A 20,354-nucleotide genomic window follows, 5' to 3' on the forward strand; every position below is an offset into this window, starting at 1 on the left:
AACAGGAGTCTTAAATGTGGCCAGATTTTCAGTTGTGGGTTTAACACCATCACTGCTTCTTGCTTAGGTCTGTCCTCAGTCCCAAGCTGGACCAATGACAATGCAACTGGTGTACCTTCAACTGTGTGAACCCAGACAGAAGAGTTAACTCAAGTTTTTTCTGAGCTCCCTGGAAGGAAGGCTGCCCTTTTGCTCTTCCCAGAGATACCACACCTTCTGCAGATCACCAGGACCACTGGAAATGGCTCACCTGGAGCTTTTGCTTTCCCCACTATATCCTCAGGTTATCAAAATGATATCTGCAGTCCACCTTCCCATAACCTGTCCAAGCAGAGAGGCAGATGTTATACCTGTGTTTCCCCAAAAGTAAGACCTACCCCGGAAATAAAACCCAGCTTGATTTTTTGGGGTTGGCCTAATATAAACCCTACCCCCAAAATAAGGCCTAGTGTTGAGGAGAGGCGCACACCCAAAAATCAAGCTAGGATGGGGGTGGGACTTTCCCCACACGTCCCACACCCGTTTACTGTTGCAGCCAGGCCTCCTATCAATCTACATCTGCCTCACCTCACCGGCCCACTTCTCCAGAGTCCCCCGGCCTGCATTTTGCCGTCGGACGCCTCCTGGAAAGGCCACTGCAGCAGAGAACCGAGCTATGGCTTCAATCTGTAGCTCAGTTCTCAGCTGCAGAGGCCTTTCTGGAAGGCCTCTGATGGTGAAATGCAGGCTGGAACTCCGTTCTCAGCTGCAGAGGCATTTCCTTTGGCCACTCCCTGAAAATAAGACAGTGCCTCTTAAGAAAGAAAGAGAGAAAGAGAGAAAGAAGAAAGGAAGGAAGGAAGGAAGGAAGGAAGGAAGGAAGGAAGGAAGGAAGGAAGGAAGGAAGGAAGGAAGGAAGGAAGGAAGGAAGGGTCTTTTCTTATATCATTGGCCCCTGTACAGGCTTTTGTAGAACGTCCATGTAGGAACACTGTTGTGCTAATCAAGCATTTTTTACAGCTGAATAGACATCTCTCTACTAAAAATTGGTTACGAAATCTCTATAAAGTATTCTAAATTACAAAGAGCTGTGGTGGTGCAGTGGTTAGAATGCTGCATTGCAGGCTAATTCTGCCATCTGCCAGCAGTTCGACTCTCACTGGCTCAAGGTTGACTCAGCCTTCCAATTCTTCCGCAGTGGGTAAAATGAGGACTGATTGTTGGGGACAATAAATGCTGACTCCGAAAACCACTTAGAGAGGGCTGTGAAGCACTGTGAAGCGGTATATACGTCTAATAGCTATTGCTTACATCAATGGCCTATTAGAAACCATATGACATTTAGATCTTCTGGTTAGTCAAGCTATCTTAGTTATCCACCTGTATTTATTGTTCAGATTGTTTCCCCCTGTATTTTTTTTATTACACTTTCTATATTGTTTTAATATATATTTCTATCAAATATATATTTCTATCAAAAAAAATCTTTGAAATCATAATAATAAACAAACCATGATACAGTTTATTTTTTAGCTGGAAGTACTTACATGTCAAGCAATCATTGGCAATAAAGATAAATACAAGAAAATGCTCCACACACAGGAACTAACAAGACTCTCCAACAGACAAATCTACACGAGAAAACATCAGGCTGAGAGATGTTAAATCCAAGTCCATACCCCAACCCCCTCCTCATTCCCCAAGCACCTTATCCCTACTCCTAGACAATGAAACCAAAGAGGAAGTTGTAATAACTCTCTTTAGGGCAGGGGGTGTCAAACTGCTGGCCCACAGGCCAGACATGTCATTCAGAAACCGTGTCCACCCCATTGCCGGCAACAGCAAAACTCTCCCGATACGTTGCGCAACATCACGTGATGTCGCGAGTTTGACATGACTGCTTTAGTGTGTACACGAGATATCCCTGCCTCAGTCAGGAAGATCCTGTTTGAGCTTTTTAATCATGATTTTCTTTCCTACAAAATGTGGGAAGCAATAGCGGCAAATATCTGTGACTCAGGTGTAAGATAACGGTGAGGTTTTGTTCTCCGACCTTGTGGGTTGGTTTCTGAACATTTCACTATCAGGCACAACACAGGAGAACAAACCCATTAGGACAAGAGTCAGCAGTCCATCTGCATTTAAAAGACAAAGGCCACTCAAAGACAGTAAAGTCCACATTTTGGACATAGAGGACCGCCGGTTTGAAAGACGGGTCAAAGAAACCGTCTGTCAAAACTGAACAGAGGGTGAAGGATACATCATCTATCTCCAGTCAACAACACAGTCCTTTCAATAGCTCCAAGAAGGGTCCACACCTATCTGCACCACTCAGGTCACCCTGAGGACACAGATAAACCTCCAGGTGGCCTCAACGACTCTCTAAAAGAAGGCAAATGACCAGCTGTCTGCAAGGTGTATAAATCCTCCCCTTCCTCACCATCCAGTCAGAGCTGAAGAAGCTTCGTTGATGAGAAGTGAAACTTCTTCAAAGAAAAAACAAGGAAGTCCAGTTGTCTCACAAAATAGCATCTTTGGGATAATTGACCTGCATATAGATACGCTAGTTAACATCTTCAGTGGAGTTCAGGGGATTTAAACTCTACTGAAGATGTTACCTAGCCTGGTTAATGAGATGTTCGGAAACCAACCCACAAGCTCGGAGAACGAACCTTCACCCTTAAATATGGGAAGCTCTCTTTCTTCCCAGAGTAAATGGCTGTTGTGATTCAGTATCAGCTTGTGCTCCCAGCAGCTGAGTCCGATGAATCTGAGGAAGAGGAGGAGGGGTTTGGAGAGCTTTTGGTGTCAGAGGGAGGCTCTGATACACTGCAGGACTCTCAGCCTAGCCCCTCCAGTCATGTTCCTCATGAGGCTCAGCTGTGTGAGTATGAGGTGTCAGACTCAGAAGAGTCACAGCTGAATCTGTTCAGACGCTAGAAGCAGAAGGAAATCTAGCAGAGCAGAGCAAAGCAATGAGGCAACTCAGTGAGAGGAGAAGGCAGTGAGAAGCCACACCTTGGGACTGATAATAAAAGGGGAAAGTGTGGGCGGGGCTGGTTGCTGAAGGTAACCGTTTGGAGACATTCTAAGGTAATCCTGGTCTGTTCTTGCTACTTCTGTTTAACTCCTGTTTGTTGACTCTTGTTTGATATTTTGATTCATTTATTGAAGGAAATATTCTGTTGCTTTTTTGTTTGAACTGTAAATAAATTTGGGATGGGTTTTTCCAGCCTACTGACTAAAAAGGAAAAAGGGGTTGTCCCTGACACACAAACAGGGCCGGTTGTAGGCTGGAACAGAACAATGGCACTTGGTCTGAAGAGGGGAGAACACCTCTTGAGGAATGCTGTCAGGAAACCAAACAGCAGTGTGACTACCACACGACTCAAGAGCACAGGCAGCTCAAAAATTTGAAGAATAGAGGAACCCTCAAAGGCAACCCAAAAAATGCCAAAGCAAAACTAAGCATCAGCCATCGATCCGAGATAATTACCGCCTAGCTTTTTTTGACTGGGAAACGATGGATCTTGTTTAATAAACATGGATGGGAACAGAGTCAGCAAAGTCCTTTCTGAGTATCATGGCCACCCCATTATTTCAGAGGATCTCACGCTCTGAATAGTATTTCACGTAATCGTCGGATTTGAGGTGGCTCTTCCTGGTCCAATTCAGTTTGTTTAGTTAAATGTGCTCCCTCTTTATTTTGTTGTCTTTTTAAGTTTCTAAGAACGTGGTTTACTTCCTTTTCACATCCCATGTTACACCTTCACACCCCTTTGGAAAAACGAAGAAAACACTGCACTCATTTGAAGCAAACCCCCTATCTGGAGATGCAGAATCGGGGGGGGGGGGAAAGAGAGAGAAATTCAACTACTCTTTTACTGACAAAGGATACAGCAGGAGAAAGTAGCGTGCTCCTTAGGAAAAGGGGAGAAAAAAGTCCTAAATATTTGATTCGTCTTAAATTAAGGGACAAGACTGTAGCAAACATTTTACAGAGTTGGTAAAAATGGGGTATTTGAGAGGAAGAAGCACGTTCCTGTTTTTAAGCCGGGATTCGGTTGAGGAACTTATTGAGTATTTGACAGTTTCACCATTGTCCTCATCGTGACGTTTTTGTAAAATTTGGTGACTAATTTAACAACTGCAGGAATTCAGTTACCAAATGTGGCAAGAACAGTCGTAAAATGGGACAAAACTCAACGAATTTCTCACTTAGAAACATAAATTCTGGGCTCAACTTTGGTCGTATGTCAAGGACTACCTGTATTTGACACCTTGAGGTGTTCAAATGTAAAAAAAAAAAGTGAGACAAAAATATAATGCCAAATCCAGTCTAAACCACTGGCTGACTGTGTGACACACCACAATAATATAGACCATCACTAGCTAAAGAACTGGCGGCTATGATTTCACATTCTGGTATATATAATCATCATAATAAATAGCAATAATTCCTCCTTCAGGCATTCCTCTCTGGAGCCCTTTCAATCTTTTCTCCTCTTTTCGCATTTTCTTTATTGTCAGAGAAAATGTTTTGAATATATCCCAAAGATGCTTTTCCACGAGGCAACTGGACTTTCTTGTTTTTCTTTGAGGATGTTTTGCTTCTCATTCAAGGAGCTTCTTCAGCTCTGATTGGATGGTGGAAATCCAGATCCAGGAAACTATAACCTGGATGACTGAGAATCTCCACAGACATTTTGAATGTATATTTAGGTTTTTATTTGTTTGTTTGTTTCAACAAATGACAGCAGTTACCAATTGAGGCCTATTTCAGGAACTAAGCTAGGACGCCTAACTTGGGCCACCTGGAACATTAAACACTGCATGTTGGAAGAAGAAAAAAATAATAATAAATTACAAAATTTCATAATTACTGGTTGGTAATAATGCTGAAAAGGGACGCGGTGGCTCAGTGGGTTAGGATGCTGAGCTTGTCGATCAGAAGGTCGGCAGTTTGGCGGGTCGAATCCCGAGTGCCGCGTAACAGAGCACCTGTTACTCGTCCCAGCTTCTGCCAACCTAGCAGTTAGAAAGCACATAAAAAATGCAAGTAGAAAAATAGGGACCACCATGGTGGGAAGGTAACAGCGTTCTGTGCGCCTTTGGCGTCTAGTCATACCAGCCACATGACCACGGAGACGTCCTCGGACAAGCGCTGGCTCTTCGGCTTTGAAACGGAGATGAGCACTGGCCCCTAGAGTCGGAAACGACTAGCATACATGTGCAGGGGAACCTTTACTTTTACCTTTACTAATAATGCTGAGAAGAACCAATTGGAGAAAGTCATAAGAAGTAAAGCTCAGATACAGGATCTTAATCAGAGATCTCTTCAGGGGATCAAAATGATATCCACAGGTCATGATCAAAACCCTTCACCTTTACTTACGTGCATCACCTTCAAAGAAATACGGCTTAACATGTGGGATTAACCAGGCAGAAATATTACTTGGCAATGATTATGATTCCTTTTTTGAGTAACAAAATGAAGTTGCTCTTTATCAGGGCCACCTTGCAGGTTCAGCCATCACTACTACCCTTTCCATATTCCACTCATTTACAATTTCTCTCCTGAGTGGAAGGTCTCTGGGATGTAAGATGAAAGAGTCTTATTGAAACAGTTTCTTTGATCCATTCCTAGGTGTAATTTTTATACCAAATGGATACAGTCTTTCTACACACTGCACGTTTAAGACCATGCAGCTCAACCAAACTGTTTTCTCTTGTGTTGTTTTTTTAAGGAAAAAAAAGGTGGTCCTGGTAATCAATTTTCATTTATTCCAGGCATTCTTCCCACAATACGACTTTTAATGAGAAATGAACTTCAGGTGTTTTTATGGTTCTCCCTTATGTGAATTCCTTTAGGTCTGATAAAGGCTACTTACTGTTGCAACTGAACAGTCAACAAATTTCTATTGTTTTTTTTCCTTGTTATGTCCCTTTGTGAGAAGAAAATACTTGTGTGATGAAAACTCCTGAGTTATGATTTCTCTCTCATGTGGATTCTTTTATGCTTCGTAAGGTGACTATTTCGACTAAAACTCTTTCCACAATCTGTGCACTTACAGGGTTTCTCTCCCGTGTGGATTTTTTTATGTCTCGTGAGGTGACTTTTGTGACTGAAGCTCTTTCCACACTCTGTGCATTGGTACGGTTTCTCTCCCGTGTGAATTATTTTATGTATGATAAGATTACTGTTCTGACGGAAATTCTTGCCGCACTCCATGCATTTGTACGGTTTCTCCCCCGTGTGGATCCTTTTATGGCAAACAAAGACACTGTTCTGACGGAAGCTCTTTCCGCACTCCAGACATTTATACGGTTTCTCCCCTGTGTGGATTCTTATATGCATCATCAGATTTGCACTTGCACTAAACTTCTTTCCACACTTCAAGCAGGTATATGGTTTCTCCCCTGTATGGATTCTTTGATGATATCTAAGACCATTGTTATACGAAAAGCTCTTTCCACACTCTGTGCATTTATATGGTTTCTCTCCTGTATGCCTCCTTTTATGATAAGAGAGATGACTGCTTCTATTGAACCGCTTTCCACATTCCAAACACTTGTAAGGTTTCTCCCCCGTGTGTATCCTTTTATGGCAAATAAAATAACTGCTGCAGTTGAAACTCTTTCCACATTCCAAACACTTATATGGTTTTTCCCCGGTGTGCATTCTTCTGTGATATGTAAGATGTAAGGCTGCAGTAAAACTCTTACCACACTCCAGGCACTGATACGGTTTCTCCCCGGTGTGAATCCTTTTATGTTTGACAAGGTGACTGTTCTGACTGAAACTCTTTCCACACTCCATGCATTTGTGTGGTTTTTCTCCCATGTGGATCTTTTTGTGGCGAATAAAGTAACGGCTGCAATTGAAGCTCTTCCCGCATTCCAAACACTGAAATGATTTCTCTCCTGTGTGCATTTTTCTATGATACGTAAGGTCCGAGCGTACAATGAAACTCTTTCCACAGTCCAGGCACTGATATGGTTTTTCCCCTGTATGAATTCTTTTATGTTTCAAAAGGCTACTGTTCTGACTGAAGCTCTTTCCACACTCCAAGCATTTGTATGGTTTCTCTCCTGTGTGGATCCTTCTGTGGCAAACAAAGACACTGTTTTGACGGAAGCTCTTTCCGCATTCCGTACATACATATGGTTTCTCTCCTGTGTGGCTTCTTACATGCATCACAAGGCTTGAACTTTCACTGAATTTCCTTCCACACTTCAGACAAGTGTATGGTTTCTCTCCAGTGTGGGTTCTTTGATGTCTTGTAAGGTGACCACTCTGGTTGAATCCTCTTCCACACACCAGGCATATATACGGTTTCTCCCCTGTGTGGATCCTTTCGTGTATGATTAATTTACATCTCTGCGTGAAGGTCTTTCTACAGACCAGGCATGCATATGGCTTTTCCCCTGTGTGGATTCTTTCATGTATGGTAAGTTTACATCTCTGTGTGAAGGCCTTTCCGCACTGCAAACATTTATATGGTTTCTCCTTTGGGGGAGTTTCAGCGGGTGAAATAAGCAACTCTTTCTTACTGGAACCTTCTTCATACTCACACTGTTTTTCACTCTTGTGGGAAATAGGATGACTGCTCAAATCAAAACTTTCCTCACAATTTATAAATGCACAGGGTGTGTCTTTGAGATACGACTGGTAACATAAATTAACAGAAGAGATATAATTGAACTTCTTCCCATCCTCTCGATAGTCATATTGTTCCTCGTCAGTCTGGGTTATACAATATTTACGCAAATCAAACCTCCTGTTGTCTCTTTCACCACATCCACTATATTTTCCTTTATCTTCTCCTTGTTGTACTAGCTGGGTTGAGAAGTCATGGAATTCATTATATCCGAAAGGAGAAGAGCTCTTCCCTCCATTCATTATGCAGTTTTTCTTACTGCTTTGTGATGTCCCTTGATTTCCAAGCATTCCTTCTTCAGACTTGATCATTTGTAATATTGCTACACTGGGCTCCTTGTAATTAGTTTGCTCCTGCCTATAACCTGGTTTGGAGAGAGAAAAAAGTTAATCGTTACACAATAGAAAAAAAGGTGCACCTGTTATTTCTGTATATCTAAGATTTTACTGAGTTCTTCTTTGTATGACTGGAAAGAACCAAATTTCTATTTTATTTTTTAGTAGTGCCTCTGCAATTATTCCCTCTTAATTTTATAAGAAGAGTATAGAGTAGAGTAAGAGTAGAGTAGAGTAGAATAAGAGTAGAGTAGAGTGTAGAGTGTAGAGTGTAGAGTGTAGAGTGTAGAGTGTAGAATAGAATAGAATAGAATAGAATAGAATAGAATAGAATAGAATAGAATAGAATAGAATAGAATAGAATAGAATAGAATAGAATATTATTTGGATTTATATACCGCCCATTTCCCGAAGGACTCAGGGCGGTTTACAGGGCAATTAAAAAAAAACAATATACAAAGTTAAAATAGAATTAAATAGCCCCGAAAATTAAAAACTAAAAACCCAAACCCTCAGTCCAGGCCAGCAAGCTCGAATAGCCAGGTTTTTAGGTCCCGGCGAAACGAGCAAAGGTCGGGGGCCATCCGGAGTTCGACAGGCAGCTGATTCCAAAGGGCAGGCACGCCCACTGAGAATGCCCTCCCCCTGGGGGCCGCCAGAATAGAGGTTGGAGGTCTTCTGGTCCAACCCCCTGCTTAGGCAGGAAACCCTATACCCATTTCAGAGAAATAATTGTCTAGTCTCTTCTTAAAAACCTCCAGTGTTGGAGCATTCACAGCTTCTGGAGGCAGGTTGTTCCACTCATTAATTGTTCTAACTGTCAGGAAGTTTCTCCATAGTTCTAGGTTGCTTCTCTCCTTGACTAGTTTCCACCCGTTGCTTCTTGTCTTGTGTTCAGGTGCTTTGGAGAATAGCTTGACTCCCTCTTCTTTGGGGCAGCCCCTGAGGCTGCTATCATGTCACCACTCGTCCTTCTCTTCATTAAACTAGACATACCCAATTCCAGCAACCGTTCTTTATATGTTTTAGCCTCCAGTCCCCTGATCATCTTTGTTGTTCTTCTCTGCACTCTTTCTATGAGATATTATGAGGTAATTCTGGGGGCTTTTTTCTTACGAAAAAAAAAATCTAATCTCTGTCCGAATGATCAGGAGGTCAAGGGGCTATTAATAATTAAATGGATGAAGGAATTGTGGGCCTCTTCAATTAATGCCTTGACGTTTATTATAACAAATGCAGTTTTGGAAATGCCCTACATTGTACAGATCGGCCTTGAGCCCCAGTTCTTCCAAAGCAAGGGACACGTTCAGGGGATTGTAGAATTGCCTCAGCTTCTACAGTCCCCAACCTATCTCCCTCCCATCACTGTCCTTTTAGTCACCATGCACAGCACGGCCAAGACAAAGACAATGCTGTATTCCACTACCATCCCTTCCAGCAGACCTTCCAACACTGGAAGTTTTTACAAAGAGACTGCACAACCAGGGGGTTGGACCAGAAGACCTTCAAGATCCCTTCCAACTTATTATTATTATTGTTGTTATTCATCATCATCATCATCATCATCATCACCATCATCATCATCACAGTCAGCCAGATGTTCAGACTGGATTTGGCATTCTTGCTTACCTATCGAGTCCCTACCAAGGACCTGGGATAGGCAGATGTGGATGTTTGATGGTATTATAGATATCATCGCAGGATGGAAGCAGTTCCTAGTAAGGCCGCCTTTTGCAATTGACTAATGGTGAATTTGTCAATGCCAATGGTGTTCAAGTGGTGCTCCAGTTGATTTGGGATTGCACCCAAGGCACCTATTACTATTGTTGCTGTTGTTATTTTATGTCCTCCTCTGTGCAATTATTATCTTCTTCCTTGGCATCCATCATAGCTCCCCTCTGCTGGGATCCCTGCCACTGGCTGCCTTCAAGCCACACAATCTTCGGGCTTCTTCCAGTGCTGGGCTTATCCCCATCCCTTGCCACCATCCCCTCCTCCTCCTAGAAACAATGCAATCTACAAAATCAACTATAACGATTGCAACCATTTCTAGGAGAGACAAACATCATGTCAACTAAAAACCAGGATCCACGAACGTCGTCAATCCTTCATCTCTACCCACACCAACACCCAACAACGCCAGTTCGATTGGAGCAACACTAAAATCATTGGCCATGCTACCAGCTGCCACGCTCGTGAGTTCATCGAAGCCTGGCACTCCACGAGCAACTCATTCAACAGACACATTGACCAACAATCAGCCTACGAACCCCTCAGAATCCAAATCAACCGCACAGCCAATCCAAGACAGCACTGACCCTCAACCAACCCACACGAGGCCCCTCCCCTCCCCACCAGCAGTTCAGGATCCCAATGATCCTGATATAACCTCCTCATCACAAGCCTCTCACTGATGACTCACACCTGACCCATCACAAGACCCTCAATGGACACACTCCCACCTGAAGCCCTTATAAACAGTGGAACGCTGACGGAGACATCCCCTATACCAGGGGTGTCAAACTGCCGGTCCATGGGCCGGACGCGTCATCCAGAAGCCACGCCCACCCCATTGCCGGCAATGGCGAAACTCTCCTGATACGTTGCGTGACGTCACATGACGTCACAAGTTTGACATGTCTGCCCTAAACTCCGCTGAAGATCTTACCTAGCCTAGTAACGAAATGTTTGGAAACCAACCCACAAGCTCGGAGAACGAACCTTCACCTGCATTCTACACCTGAGCTACAGATACTCACCACTATTGCAAACCTCCTCCTCCTCCTCCTCCTCCTAGTTTGCTCCTCCAAAACGGCTCTGCATAACCCCTGGAAGTAGCGGGCTATTTCTGATGAAGCCCGGCAACCAGGGGGGTGGGGGGGAAGAGGTGGAAAGCAAGGAGGCAGTGGCACACCAAACAACAACACAGCCCCTGTAATCCAGCTGGCAGTAGTAAGCGGAGACAATATGGACACCAAGGAGGAAGAAAAGGACGAAGAAGACTGCAACAGCATTAAGTAGGAGGATCAGGAGGAAGATGGACTGGAGAAGCTATAAATTGATGAAAGGAAAACTTTAGATGTGCGGGAATGTTGAGAAGATGCTGAATCGCCAATAAGTACGGTATCATGGCAGGAATGTTAAAATATGAATTTGCTTATGCAGCAGTTTTGTGACATCTGCCTAGGCCAGGAGTAGGCAACCTTGGCTCTTTTATGACTCGTGGACTTCAATTCCCAGAATTCCTGAGCCAGCCAGGAATTCTGGGAGTTGAAGTCCACGAGTCATAAAAGAGCCAAGGTTGCCTACCCCTGGCCTAGGAATTCTGGGAATTGAAGTCCACAAGTTATAGAAGAGCCAAGGTTGCCTACAACCTGGCCTAGACCAGTACTAACCAAATTTAAACTTATGTAGCTTCTTGAAATCTTCCAAGGTTTCCAAACACTATCTTTTAAAAAAGCTGTTAAAAGAACCATACAGGTAGTCCTCGACTTACAACAGTTCACTTAGTGACCATATGAAGTTACAAAGGCACTGAAGAAGTGACTTCTGACCATTTTACGACTATTGCAGGATCATCTGATTTACGTTCAGATGCTAGGCAACTGACTCGCATTTATGACAGTTGCCGTGTCCCGGGGTCATGTGATCCCCTTTTTTGCCCCTTTCTGACAAGCAAAGTCAACCAGGTTCACATAACAGCCATGTTACTAATTTAAGAACTGCAGCTATTCATTCACAGAACAAATGTGGCAAAAAAAAAGTTGTAAAACGGGGTGAAACTCACTTAACCATTTTCTCACAACGTAAATTTTGGGCTCAATTGTGGTTGTAAATTGAGGACTACCTGTATTGCATTATTTCCTGTATTTGGGCTGAAGTACTCAGGGAAATAATGCAACTTGTTCTCAGCCCTACAGGGAGTTTACACATGATTTACTCAGAGCCAAAGGAAGGCCCTATGATCAAACAGCCCCACTGTCACTGGGGATGAGGTAACTTAGGAAATTGGATGGTTATTAGGAACAGAAATCAGAGAGACACGGTGTTCTGAACCAGCCTGCTACCGGCCTTGCAGTAAGGCAAACCCCTGTTCAAACAGTAGAGACTGGAGAGCGTCTGAGGCTGGAAAGCGTCTGCCAAGTTTAATTCACAAGCAAAACAACAGAACATGAAACAAGAAACCGGAACTTAGATTCTCAAACGGAACGGTTGCTTTCAGCAACCAGCCCTTCCCCAAACACTCCTTTTATTTAGAGTTCAGGGCGTGGCCTCCCTGTGCCTCCTTCCGAGGAGTCCCACAGCCTTTCTCTGCTTGTTCCTGCTCGACTGCCTCCTGCGTCGGGCGTCCTTGAACAGGGCCAGCTGTGGGTCATCATCCTCCGCACTATTGGGCTCGCGCAGCTGAGAAGAGGGCCCTGGCTGGGGGCTCTGCGAAGCCTCCAAGCCATCATCAGCCAGTTCGTCTTCCACACCCTCCTCCTCCCCCTCATCTGAGTCATCCGAGACATCTGAGCCGGCTGCCGGACCCACAAGCTGGCCCTGAGTCACAACACACGGAGCATATTTTCCCAGGTGTTCTTAGCACTTAGGACAAAAGACTTTCCACAATTAATTGAACCCAGAGAGCTCCTTACCCAGAGCGGCCACATTCCTAGAATTCTCCAGCATGACTTCCCCATGTAAGGCTCTCTGGCTGGGATCCAGCAGTCTCCACTCCTCCTCCGTGAAATACACAGCCACCTCCTCAAAGGACACAAAGCCCTGGAAATCAAGAGGATATGTTCCTCAGAAGACATCGCGGAAGTTCTGTCCCAGATTTCATATATCTTAAAATAGCAAAGTTTTGTAAAAGAGAAAATGCTCTTTTTTATTTTTTTACAAAATCAGTTCTTATAGGTGCCTCTTGAAAGATTTACTACCCCTTCAAAATATTCACAAGTGTACAACAAAGACGGAACTTGAACCTCTAGGTTGCAGTTTAATAAGGCGGCCATCTTTGAGAATTCTTCCTTGGGTGAACATAGGAATCATTAGAGGTGCACAGGGGAAGAGTAGCACCCTAATCCATTTGCATGGTTCGGGTTTCTTCCTGGCCTGATTCCTCTTCAGAACTCAGTGAATTTGTCTGATGTGCTTCTCTCTGAAACCATTTTTTTTTACACCCCAAGATTTATTTTTGCAGGAGCATTTTTTTTATTTTAATCCCATTTATATCCCGCCCTTCTCCGAAGACTCAGGGCAGCTTACGATCTAAGCACAAATCAATGTGCTTAGCAATAGCCTTCATTCTATGTATATGCCTGCTTATTAGGGCTTTCGCCCCCCCCAGCGGCATTATTACAAAGTCAGCTTATTGCCCCCAACAATCTGGGTCCTCATTTTACCTACCTCGGAAGGATGGAAGCCTGAGTCAACCTTGAGCCTGGTGGGATGCGAACCTGCAATAATTGCAGGCAGCTGGTGTTACTTAAGGAGGCATTAGCCCACTGCTCCACCAAGGCTTAAATACAAGCTTCGTATAAACACATTTTAAGCTGATGTGTTTTTGTAACTTATTTAACGTCTGTGGAGTTTCTCAGTCATCCAGCTCATGGTTGTCCCACAGATGCTTTTTCACCGAAGCAACTGGACTTTCTTGTTTTTCTTTGAAGACGTTTCGCTTCTCATCCAAGACGCGAGGGCAGCAAAGTCCACATTTGGGACAGAGAGGGCTACTGGTTTGAAAGAGGGGTCAAAGGGGTCATCCATGTCAAAATTGAACAGCCCCCCCGCTTAACAGAGGGATACGACATCATCTATCTCCAGTCTACAACACAGTCTTCAGTTCCAAGAAGGCTCCGCAACCATTTGCACTACTCAGTTGCACTACTCACTACCCTGATGACACAGATAAACCTCCAGGTGGCCTCAATGACTCTCTAAAAGAAGGCAAATGACCAGCTGTCTGCCAGGAGTATAAATCCTTCCCTTCCCCACCATCCAGTCAGAGCTGAAGAAGCTTCTTGGATGAGAAGCGAAATGTCTTCAAAGAAAAACGAGAAAGTCCAGTTGCCTCATGAAAAAGCACCTTTGGGACAACTTATTTAATGCTAATCAATTCTTAGTGTTACAATTTAACTGCTTTATTTATTAACAGATTGTGAGGAGTCCTAGTAATGGTTTAATAAAAGTAGATACATTAAAATGACTCTTTGCTTTCACAACATGCTATCCGATTCTTCTTCTTGCATCTGCCTTAGACAGCAAGGGATTTATTTTAAGGTAAAATACTGTAAACGGCTGCAGGAACAAGAAACTTAACAATACTCAGCTATTTGCACAAATTATACTGATGTGTAGGATGTTCACTCTACAAACGAGCACGGCTGCAGCCATAATTCCTACTCATTTTCGGTTGCCACATAGAATGAAGGGAGGGGGGTTGCCAGCTGCTTCGCTAGTCAAAATAATCTTTTGTCCCATGAGAACCGATCAGCTGCTCCGGAGACTGCAGGCTGGGCGTTGCAAAAAAAGCCCACCAAGAAGATGTATTGGGGAACGTAGTTGCTTGCATAGCTTTAGGGGAAGGATTTTTTAACTTAATATTGGGGAATTGTTACGTGTATCGTTCACTTTTGACGTGACGTAGTTGTTAGTTGCGAAATCGTGTCCGACTAACCACAACCCCCATGGACAACGTTCATGTCCTGGACGCGACATAGGGTTGTGGTTAAATAACCATTTGAAAAGCGGGGCCAAACCAACTCCTGATCTCAAGGCTCTACACCGAATCCCACGGCAAAACCAGACATCCCCACTGCCCCACAAAGATTTCTGTGCTTTCATGAAGTTCCCCTACCTGAGCCTTTGTTCCACCACGCAGAGGAGATGCTTCAGCAATTTCCATCAGCGGCCTCCCACTCCCTGTGACTGAGATAAAAGGGAAGCATTATAAACTAGGTATCTAGTATAAACTAGATATCTAGAATATAGTAAAGGTAAAGGTTCCCCCGCACATGTGTGCTAGTCGTTTCCAACTCTAGGGGCCGGTGCTCATCTCCGTTTCAAAGCCGAAGAGCCAGCGCTTGTCCGAGGACGTCTCCGTGGTCATGTGGCTGGCATGACTAGACGCCAAAGGTGCACGGAACGCTGTTACCTTCCCACCGTAGTGGTCCCTATTTTTCTACTTGCATTTTTACGTGCTTTCAAACTGCTAGGTTGGCAGAAGCCGGGACGAGTAACAGGCGCTCACTCTGCTACGCGGCACTCGGGATTCGACCCGCCAAACTGCCGACCTTCTGATCGACAAGCTCAGCGTCCCAACCCACTGAGCCACCGTGTCCCTTTATTATGAACTAACCCCAGCCCTACACCTATTCACTGGCTACCAGTTCTTAGCCACATACTTCCCCTGCACTTACGACGACAAGAAGCTCTCATTCGGGAGTATAGTAAGATCCTGCTAAACTCCTCTCTACCCATTCATGCCTATACCTCTGATCTCTTAAGATGTCTTTTAAAGTCAAGAAATCCACCACTCCTCACAGCGCTTAAGCTGCTCGCCAAACATCAGAGCACTATACAAAAGTGGATGGAAGCATGGAGTAGCTATACCTCCCAAGATATTTCTGAGCATATTAATCCTAATAGTATACCTCCAGGATTTAATCTACCCCGACACATATGGGTGACATACAATAGAATTAGAACGACTCATGGGGTGTGTGCTGATTCTCTGTATAAATAGGGAAAGACACCTTCAGCACAATGTGACTGTGGGACTCCCCGACAGACTACCCAACATATAGTGAGGGAATGCACTAATAGAAGATACCCAGGAGATTTTAAGGACTTCCTCTGCATAACAACGGCAGCTACTGACTGGATCTCCAAACTCAACGTTAAACTCTGAAATGTTATTTCTGTATTCCTCTTAGGTTTTATAATTGCTTTTTTTAAAAAAAATGTTTTAACTGTTCTAACTTGTAAATATGAAGTGCTTTTAATTCTGTGTGTGACCAGCCATATGCTAAATAAATAACCCCAGCCCAAATTTTCTCTCTCTCTCTCTCTCTCTCTTTCTCTCTCTCTCTCTCTGTGTGTGTGTGTGTAAAAACAGTACATGAATGAAAGCACTTCAAACCTCAATGCCCTCAAAACTGACTTTCACTTACGGGGTAACACAACCCGACTTGGATCCTCCTCAGGCATCCTTCCCGACAGTTGCTCCGTAGAGGGACCACAAAGACCTTCCCTTCCTTCCGGAGACACCAAAACGGCCTTCATTAAGGGCTCCTGCGTCTGAAATAAGAGCCAGAATCACAAGAGGACCAAAGGTACAACAACCGAACATTGGAACGAAGGAATTCTGTTATGCCTTCAAAGCTGGACCATCTTATATCCCTAGGTCAGGGGTGGGCAACCTTGGCTCTTTTATGACTCGTGGACTTCAACTCCCAGAATTCCTGAGGCAGCATGGCTCAGCTTGGAAACCTCCCTTTCCCCTCAGCGTGGCTGGCTGAGGAATTCTGGGAGTTGAAGTCCACGAGTCATAAAAGAGCCAAGGTTGCCTACCCCTGCCCTAGGTGAAGATGCAAACTCCCTTGGGATTCTCCTCCCTCCCGTGGAAAGATCTGGACAGGGAAACAGAAGTCTGGCACCCAAGGGGGAGGGCAACCCCTTCAACTGCTACAACCTGCACTTGTGGTGAACAACACAGCAAAGGAAATCGGACCGTCCTCCTGAGGGGATCCTCCCAGGACGGAGCCTCTCACCTGCTGTCTCTGCTCCTCGGCCTGGCTCAGCAAGAAGCCTTCGGCCAGGGCCACCGCCTGGGAGCAGCTCTCCGCTCCGCACTCCCTCAGCCAGGCCGCCATTTCCGGGGGCAGCACAGCCAAGAACTGCTCCAGGATCACCAGGTCCACCACTTGAGCTTTGGTGCTCCTCTCGGGCTTCAGCCATCGATGGCAAAGCTGCTGCAGGCGGCTGCAAGCTTCCCGGGGCCCCGCCGACTCCGGGTAGCAAAAGCGGCGGAAGCGCTCGGCCTCTGAGCCTGGCGGGTCCTCGCGGAGGGTCTCTGGCTTGGCTCTGGTGGGCCAGGCCTCTCCGCCTTCCTCGGGCTCAGCTTCAGGAAGGCCTGAAGCTCCTCTCCACCCTCCTCCGCCTGACTTCGGCACGTCCATCTTGCGGGCCAGGCAAGCCGAGAGCTTCCTTCACGGCATCTATTCAGCTGCTCCCCTTCTCAGCCGCATCTAGCGAGGAGCCTCTGGGACGCTGAACAGCAGACACACCACCTTGTAAGGGCTTCTAAGACAGGGAGGAAGAGTCTGAAGCAAAGGCTGAGCAACCTTACCGATACAAATAAGCAGGGCTTTTTTTCTCATAGAACGCCCAGAACGGAGTTCCGGCACCTTTTTTGGATGGAACCTTGTAGGGTAGGCAAGGCGGTTTGTATGACATGTGTGAGTTCCGGCACCTTTTTCTTATACAAAAAAAGCACTGCAAATAAGGCTTTAATCAATCAATCAATCAATCGGGATAGAGGGCTGGAAGGGACCTTGGAGGTCATCTGGTCCAACCCCTTGCTCAAGCGGGAGGCCCTATATACCCGTTTAGACGGCTGGCGGTCCCAATCTTTTCTCGAAAGCCTCCAGGGATGGAGCAGCCCCAACTTCTGCAAAGCCTCCGAGATGCGCATCTTGCCACTTTCCCCCCCCCGCCCCCTCCGCAACGATCTGGTTCCCACGACCGGCTCACCCGCTTGCTAAGCCACCCAGGGCCATTAAACCCAATTGCAAAGCAGGCAAGCGTCGCCTCCCCTTTGGCTCCTGGGTCCTCTAAGCCAATCCCACGGCTGGCCGGCGATTCAGACGCTCCCTCCCCCCGGATCGCGGGTCCCGCCGAAGGAGACCCCCCCACCCCAAGCAGGGAATCTCCCAGGGGAATAACGGAGCGGAGCTGAACCGGCCTCTCTCTGCCTGCGCTGGGCTTCAGCAACCCACCCTCTTTTGGGGACACCCCCCCCACACACACACACTCACCACCTCCCTCCCAGCCTTCCCGGGAAAGAAAGCCTTTCGGACACGCGGGTTCGTGCTTCCCCACGATCCCCGATCTGGGCAACAAAAAATCCCGGCTCTTCAATTAGCCCCGCCCTCGCCGCCTCCGGGGGGGGGAGAGCTTGGAATGCGGGGAGAGAGAGAGAGATTCTTCCTAGAGAGGCAACACTCTGGCAGCCCCCCGCCCTCGCCGCCTCCGGCGGGATGGGGCGGGGAAAGGCTCGGAATGCGGGGCGAGAGAAAGCGCTTCTTCCTAGAGAGGCAACATTCCGGCAGCCTCCCCGCCATCCTGCTCCCTTTTAAAGGGAGGCCGTTCCACCCCACCCTCACGCTTTTTTCCCCCCTGCAATAGCCAATTGCTCGCCAAGCTCTCCGGCGCATGCTCCGTCCCAGTCTGAAGGGAGGAAAGCGAAAGAGCTGCGACGCTTGCAGGATTGTTAGGATGGATTTGAATCTGTGATTTCCAGCGGATTTGAAGGGAAGATTCCGATTGGCTTTGAGAGGGGGGGTCTGCGAAGGCTCAATAACAGAGCCTGGAAGGGTCCACAAAGAAGAGGGAGTCGAGCTATTCTCCAAAGCAGGACAAAGAAGCAGTGGATGAAACTGATCGAGGAGAGAAGCAACCTAGAACTCAGGAGAAACTTCCTGACAGTCGTGGACAATTAACCAGCGGAACAACCTGCCTCCAGAAGTTGTGGGTGCTCCAACACTGGAGGCTTTTAAGAAGAGACTGGACAGTTACTTGTCTGAAATGGTAAAGGATCTCCTGCTTGAGCAGGGTGTTGGACTAGAAGACCTCCAAGGTCCCCTTCCAACTGTTATTCTGTATTCTCTCTCTCTCATTCTCTCTCTCTCTCCCTCCGACCTCCAAGGTCCCTTCCAATTCTGTAATTCTGTACTTCGTATCTCTCTCGTCTGTCTGTCTGTCTGTCTGTCTGTCTGTCTGTCTCTATCTATCTATCTATCTATCTATCTATCTATCTATCTATCTATCTATCTATCTATCTATCTATCTATCTATCTATCCTCCAAGGTCCCCTCCAACTCTGTTCTGGCCTTGGAGGTCATCTAGTCCAACCCTCTGCTTAAAGCAGGAGATCCTTTACCATTTCTGACAAGTGGCTGTCCAGTTTCTTCTTGAAAGCTTCCAGTGATGAAACTCCCACAACTTCTGAAAGCAAGCTGTTCCATTGGTTGATCATTCTGTCAGAACATTTCTCCTTATTTCTAGGTTGAATCACTCCTTGATCAGTTTCCATCTATTGTTCCTTGTGTGGCCTTCAAAGGCTTTGGAAAATAAGTTGTCCCCCTCCTCTCTATGAGAGCCCCCTCTCAAATATTGGAACACAGTGAACACTCACTTAATTCCAGGTTGCTTCTCTCTTTGGTCAGTTTCCAACCATTGTTTCTTGTCTTGCCCTCTGGTACTCTGGAGAATAGTTTGATGCCCTCTTCTTTGTGGCAGCCCTTCAAATACTGGAATACTGCTGTCATGTCACTCCTAATCCTCATTCTTTTCTCTAGACTAGATATACCCAATTCCTGCAACCGTTCTTCATGTGTTTTAGTCTCCAGGCCTTTAATCATCTTAGTTGCTGTTCTTTGTACTTTTTTCCAAAGGCCCAACATCTTTTTTTGTAATGTTTTGTCCAACTTGCCCAACTTGGTATTTTAAAGTTGTGATGTGGCTCCATCACCAAAGGGTCTGAATCCAAGGTTGGTTCAGAATTATTCTGGGCTGACTTGAGGATTGATGTCCTGCGCACAAATCTAACTAAAAGATCTCCAAGGGTTCTCCCAGTCTTAAGGATCCACGATGAAGATGAGCTACTTCTTTGAGGCAGAGTTCCCTGCTCCACAAACTGAATATCTTACTGTGCCCCTGCTAAGAAATTGAGTAGCACCCAATGGAAAAAGGGTTTAGTTGCACATTTCACCTTCTTAAGTCTTTTGCATGTGAAAATATTCTTGTCTCACACTTAGCCCCCAAGTAATAATAACAAAGTTGGAAGGGACCTTGGAGATCATCTAGTCCAACCTCCTGCTCAGGCAGGAAAACCCATACCATTTCAGACAAATGGCTGTCCAGTCTCTTCTTAAAAACTTCCAGTGTTGGAGCATTCACTGCTTCTGGAGGCAGGTTGTTCCACTGATTAGTTGTTCTCACTATCAGGAAATTTCTCCTTAGTTCTAGGTTGCTTCTCCCCTTGATTAGTTTCCATCCATTGCTTCTTGTCCTGCCTTCAGGTGCTTTGGAGAATAGCTTGACTCCCTCTTCTTTGTGGCAACCTGAGATATTGGAACACTGCCATCATGTCACCCCTCATCCTTCTCTTCAT

The 20,354-nt window shown here is 45.6% G+C and overlaps 1 protein-coding gene and 1 long non-coding RNA gene across 5 annotated transcripts in view; both read right to left on the bottom strand.

Annotated features, from left to right (window-relative positions):
• LOC310635946 overlaps positions 1-20,354 on the bottom strand; it is an 871,275-nt gene that overhangs the window by 20,130 nt on the left and 830,791 nt on the right. The window lies entirely within an intron of this gene.
• Positions 1,496-18,099, bottom strand: LOC310635874 (zinc finger protein 202-like). 2 transcript variants are annotated; one of them, XM_083355215.1, is made up of 6 exons: positions 17,998-18,099; positions 16,732-17,263; positions 16,132-16,258; positions 14,817-14,887; positions 12,613-12,739; positions 1,496-8,004 (listed from the first exon to the last, which is right to left on the bottom strand). In XM_083355215.1, the coding sequence occupies exons 2-6, from the start codon at positions 17,137-17,139 to the stop codon at positions 5,966-5,968; spliced, it is 2,772 nt and encodes a 923-aa protein (XP_083211341.1). In that variant the 5' UTR covers positions 17,140-17,263; positions 17,998-18,099; the 3' UTR covers positions 1,496-5,965. The 2 variants fall into 2 exon arrangements, with proteins under 2 accessions (XP_083211341.1, XP_083211342.1); XM_083355216.1 differs by lacking the exons at positions 1,496-8,004; positions 17,998-18,099 and adding an exon at positions 10,782-11,026 and having other exon boundaries at positions 16,732-17,668.

This window comes from Vipera ursinii, assembly GCF_947247035.1.
Source record: "Vipera ursinii genome assembly, chromosome: 2".
In the NCBI taxonomy this organism is placed as follows: domain Eukaryota; kingdom Metazoa; phylum Chordata; class Lepidosauria; order Squamata; family Viperidae; genus Vipera; species Vipera ursinii.

Bases quoted from the DNA above. Each gene is read 5' to 3' on its own strand.
- LOC310635874 (XM_083355215.1), bottom strand. From the start codon at position 17,139: ATGGACGTGCCGAAGTCAGGCGGAGGAGGGTGGAGAGGAGCTTCAGGC. The intron at 12,740-14,816 runs GTAGGGGAACTT...CTTGATTTCCAG, and splicing joins GTGGTGGAACAAAGGCTCAG to GGCTTTGTGTCCTTTGAGGA. The intron at 8,005-12,612 runs GTAAGGAGCTCT...TCTCCAAACCAG, and splicing joins TAGGAATGTGGCCGCTCTGG to GTTATAGGCAGGAGCAAACT.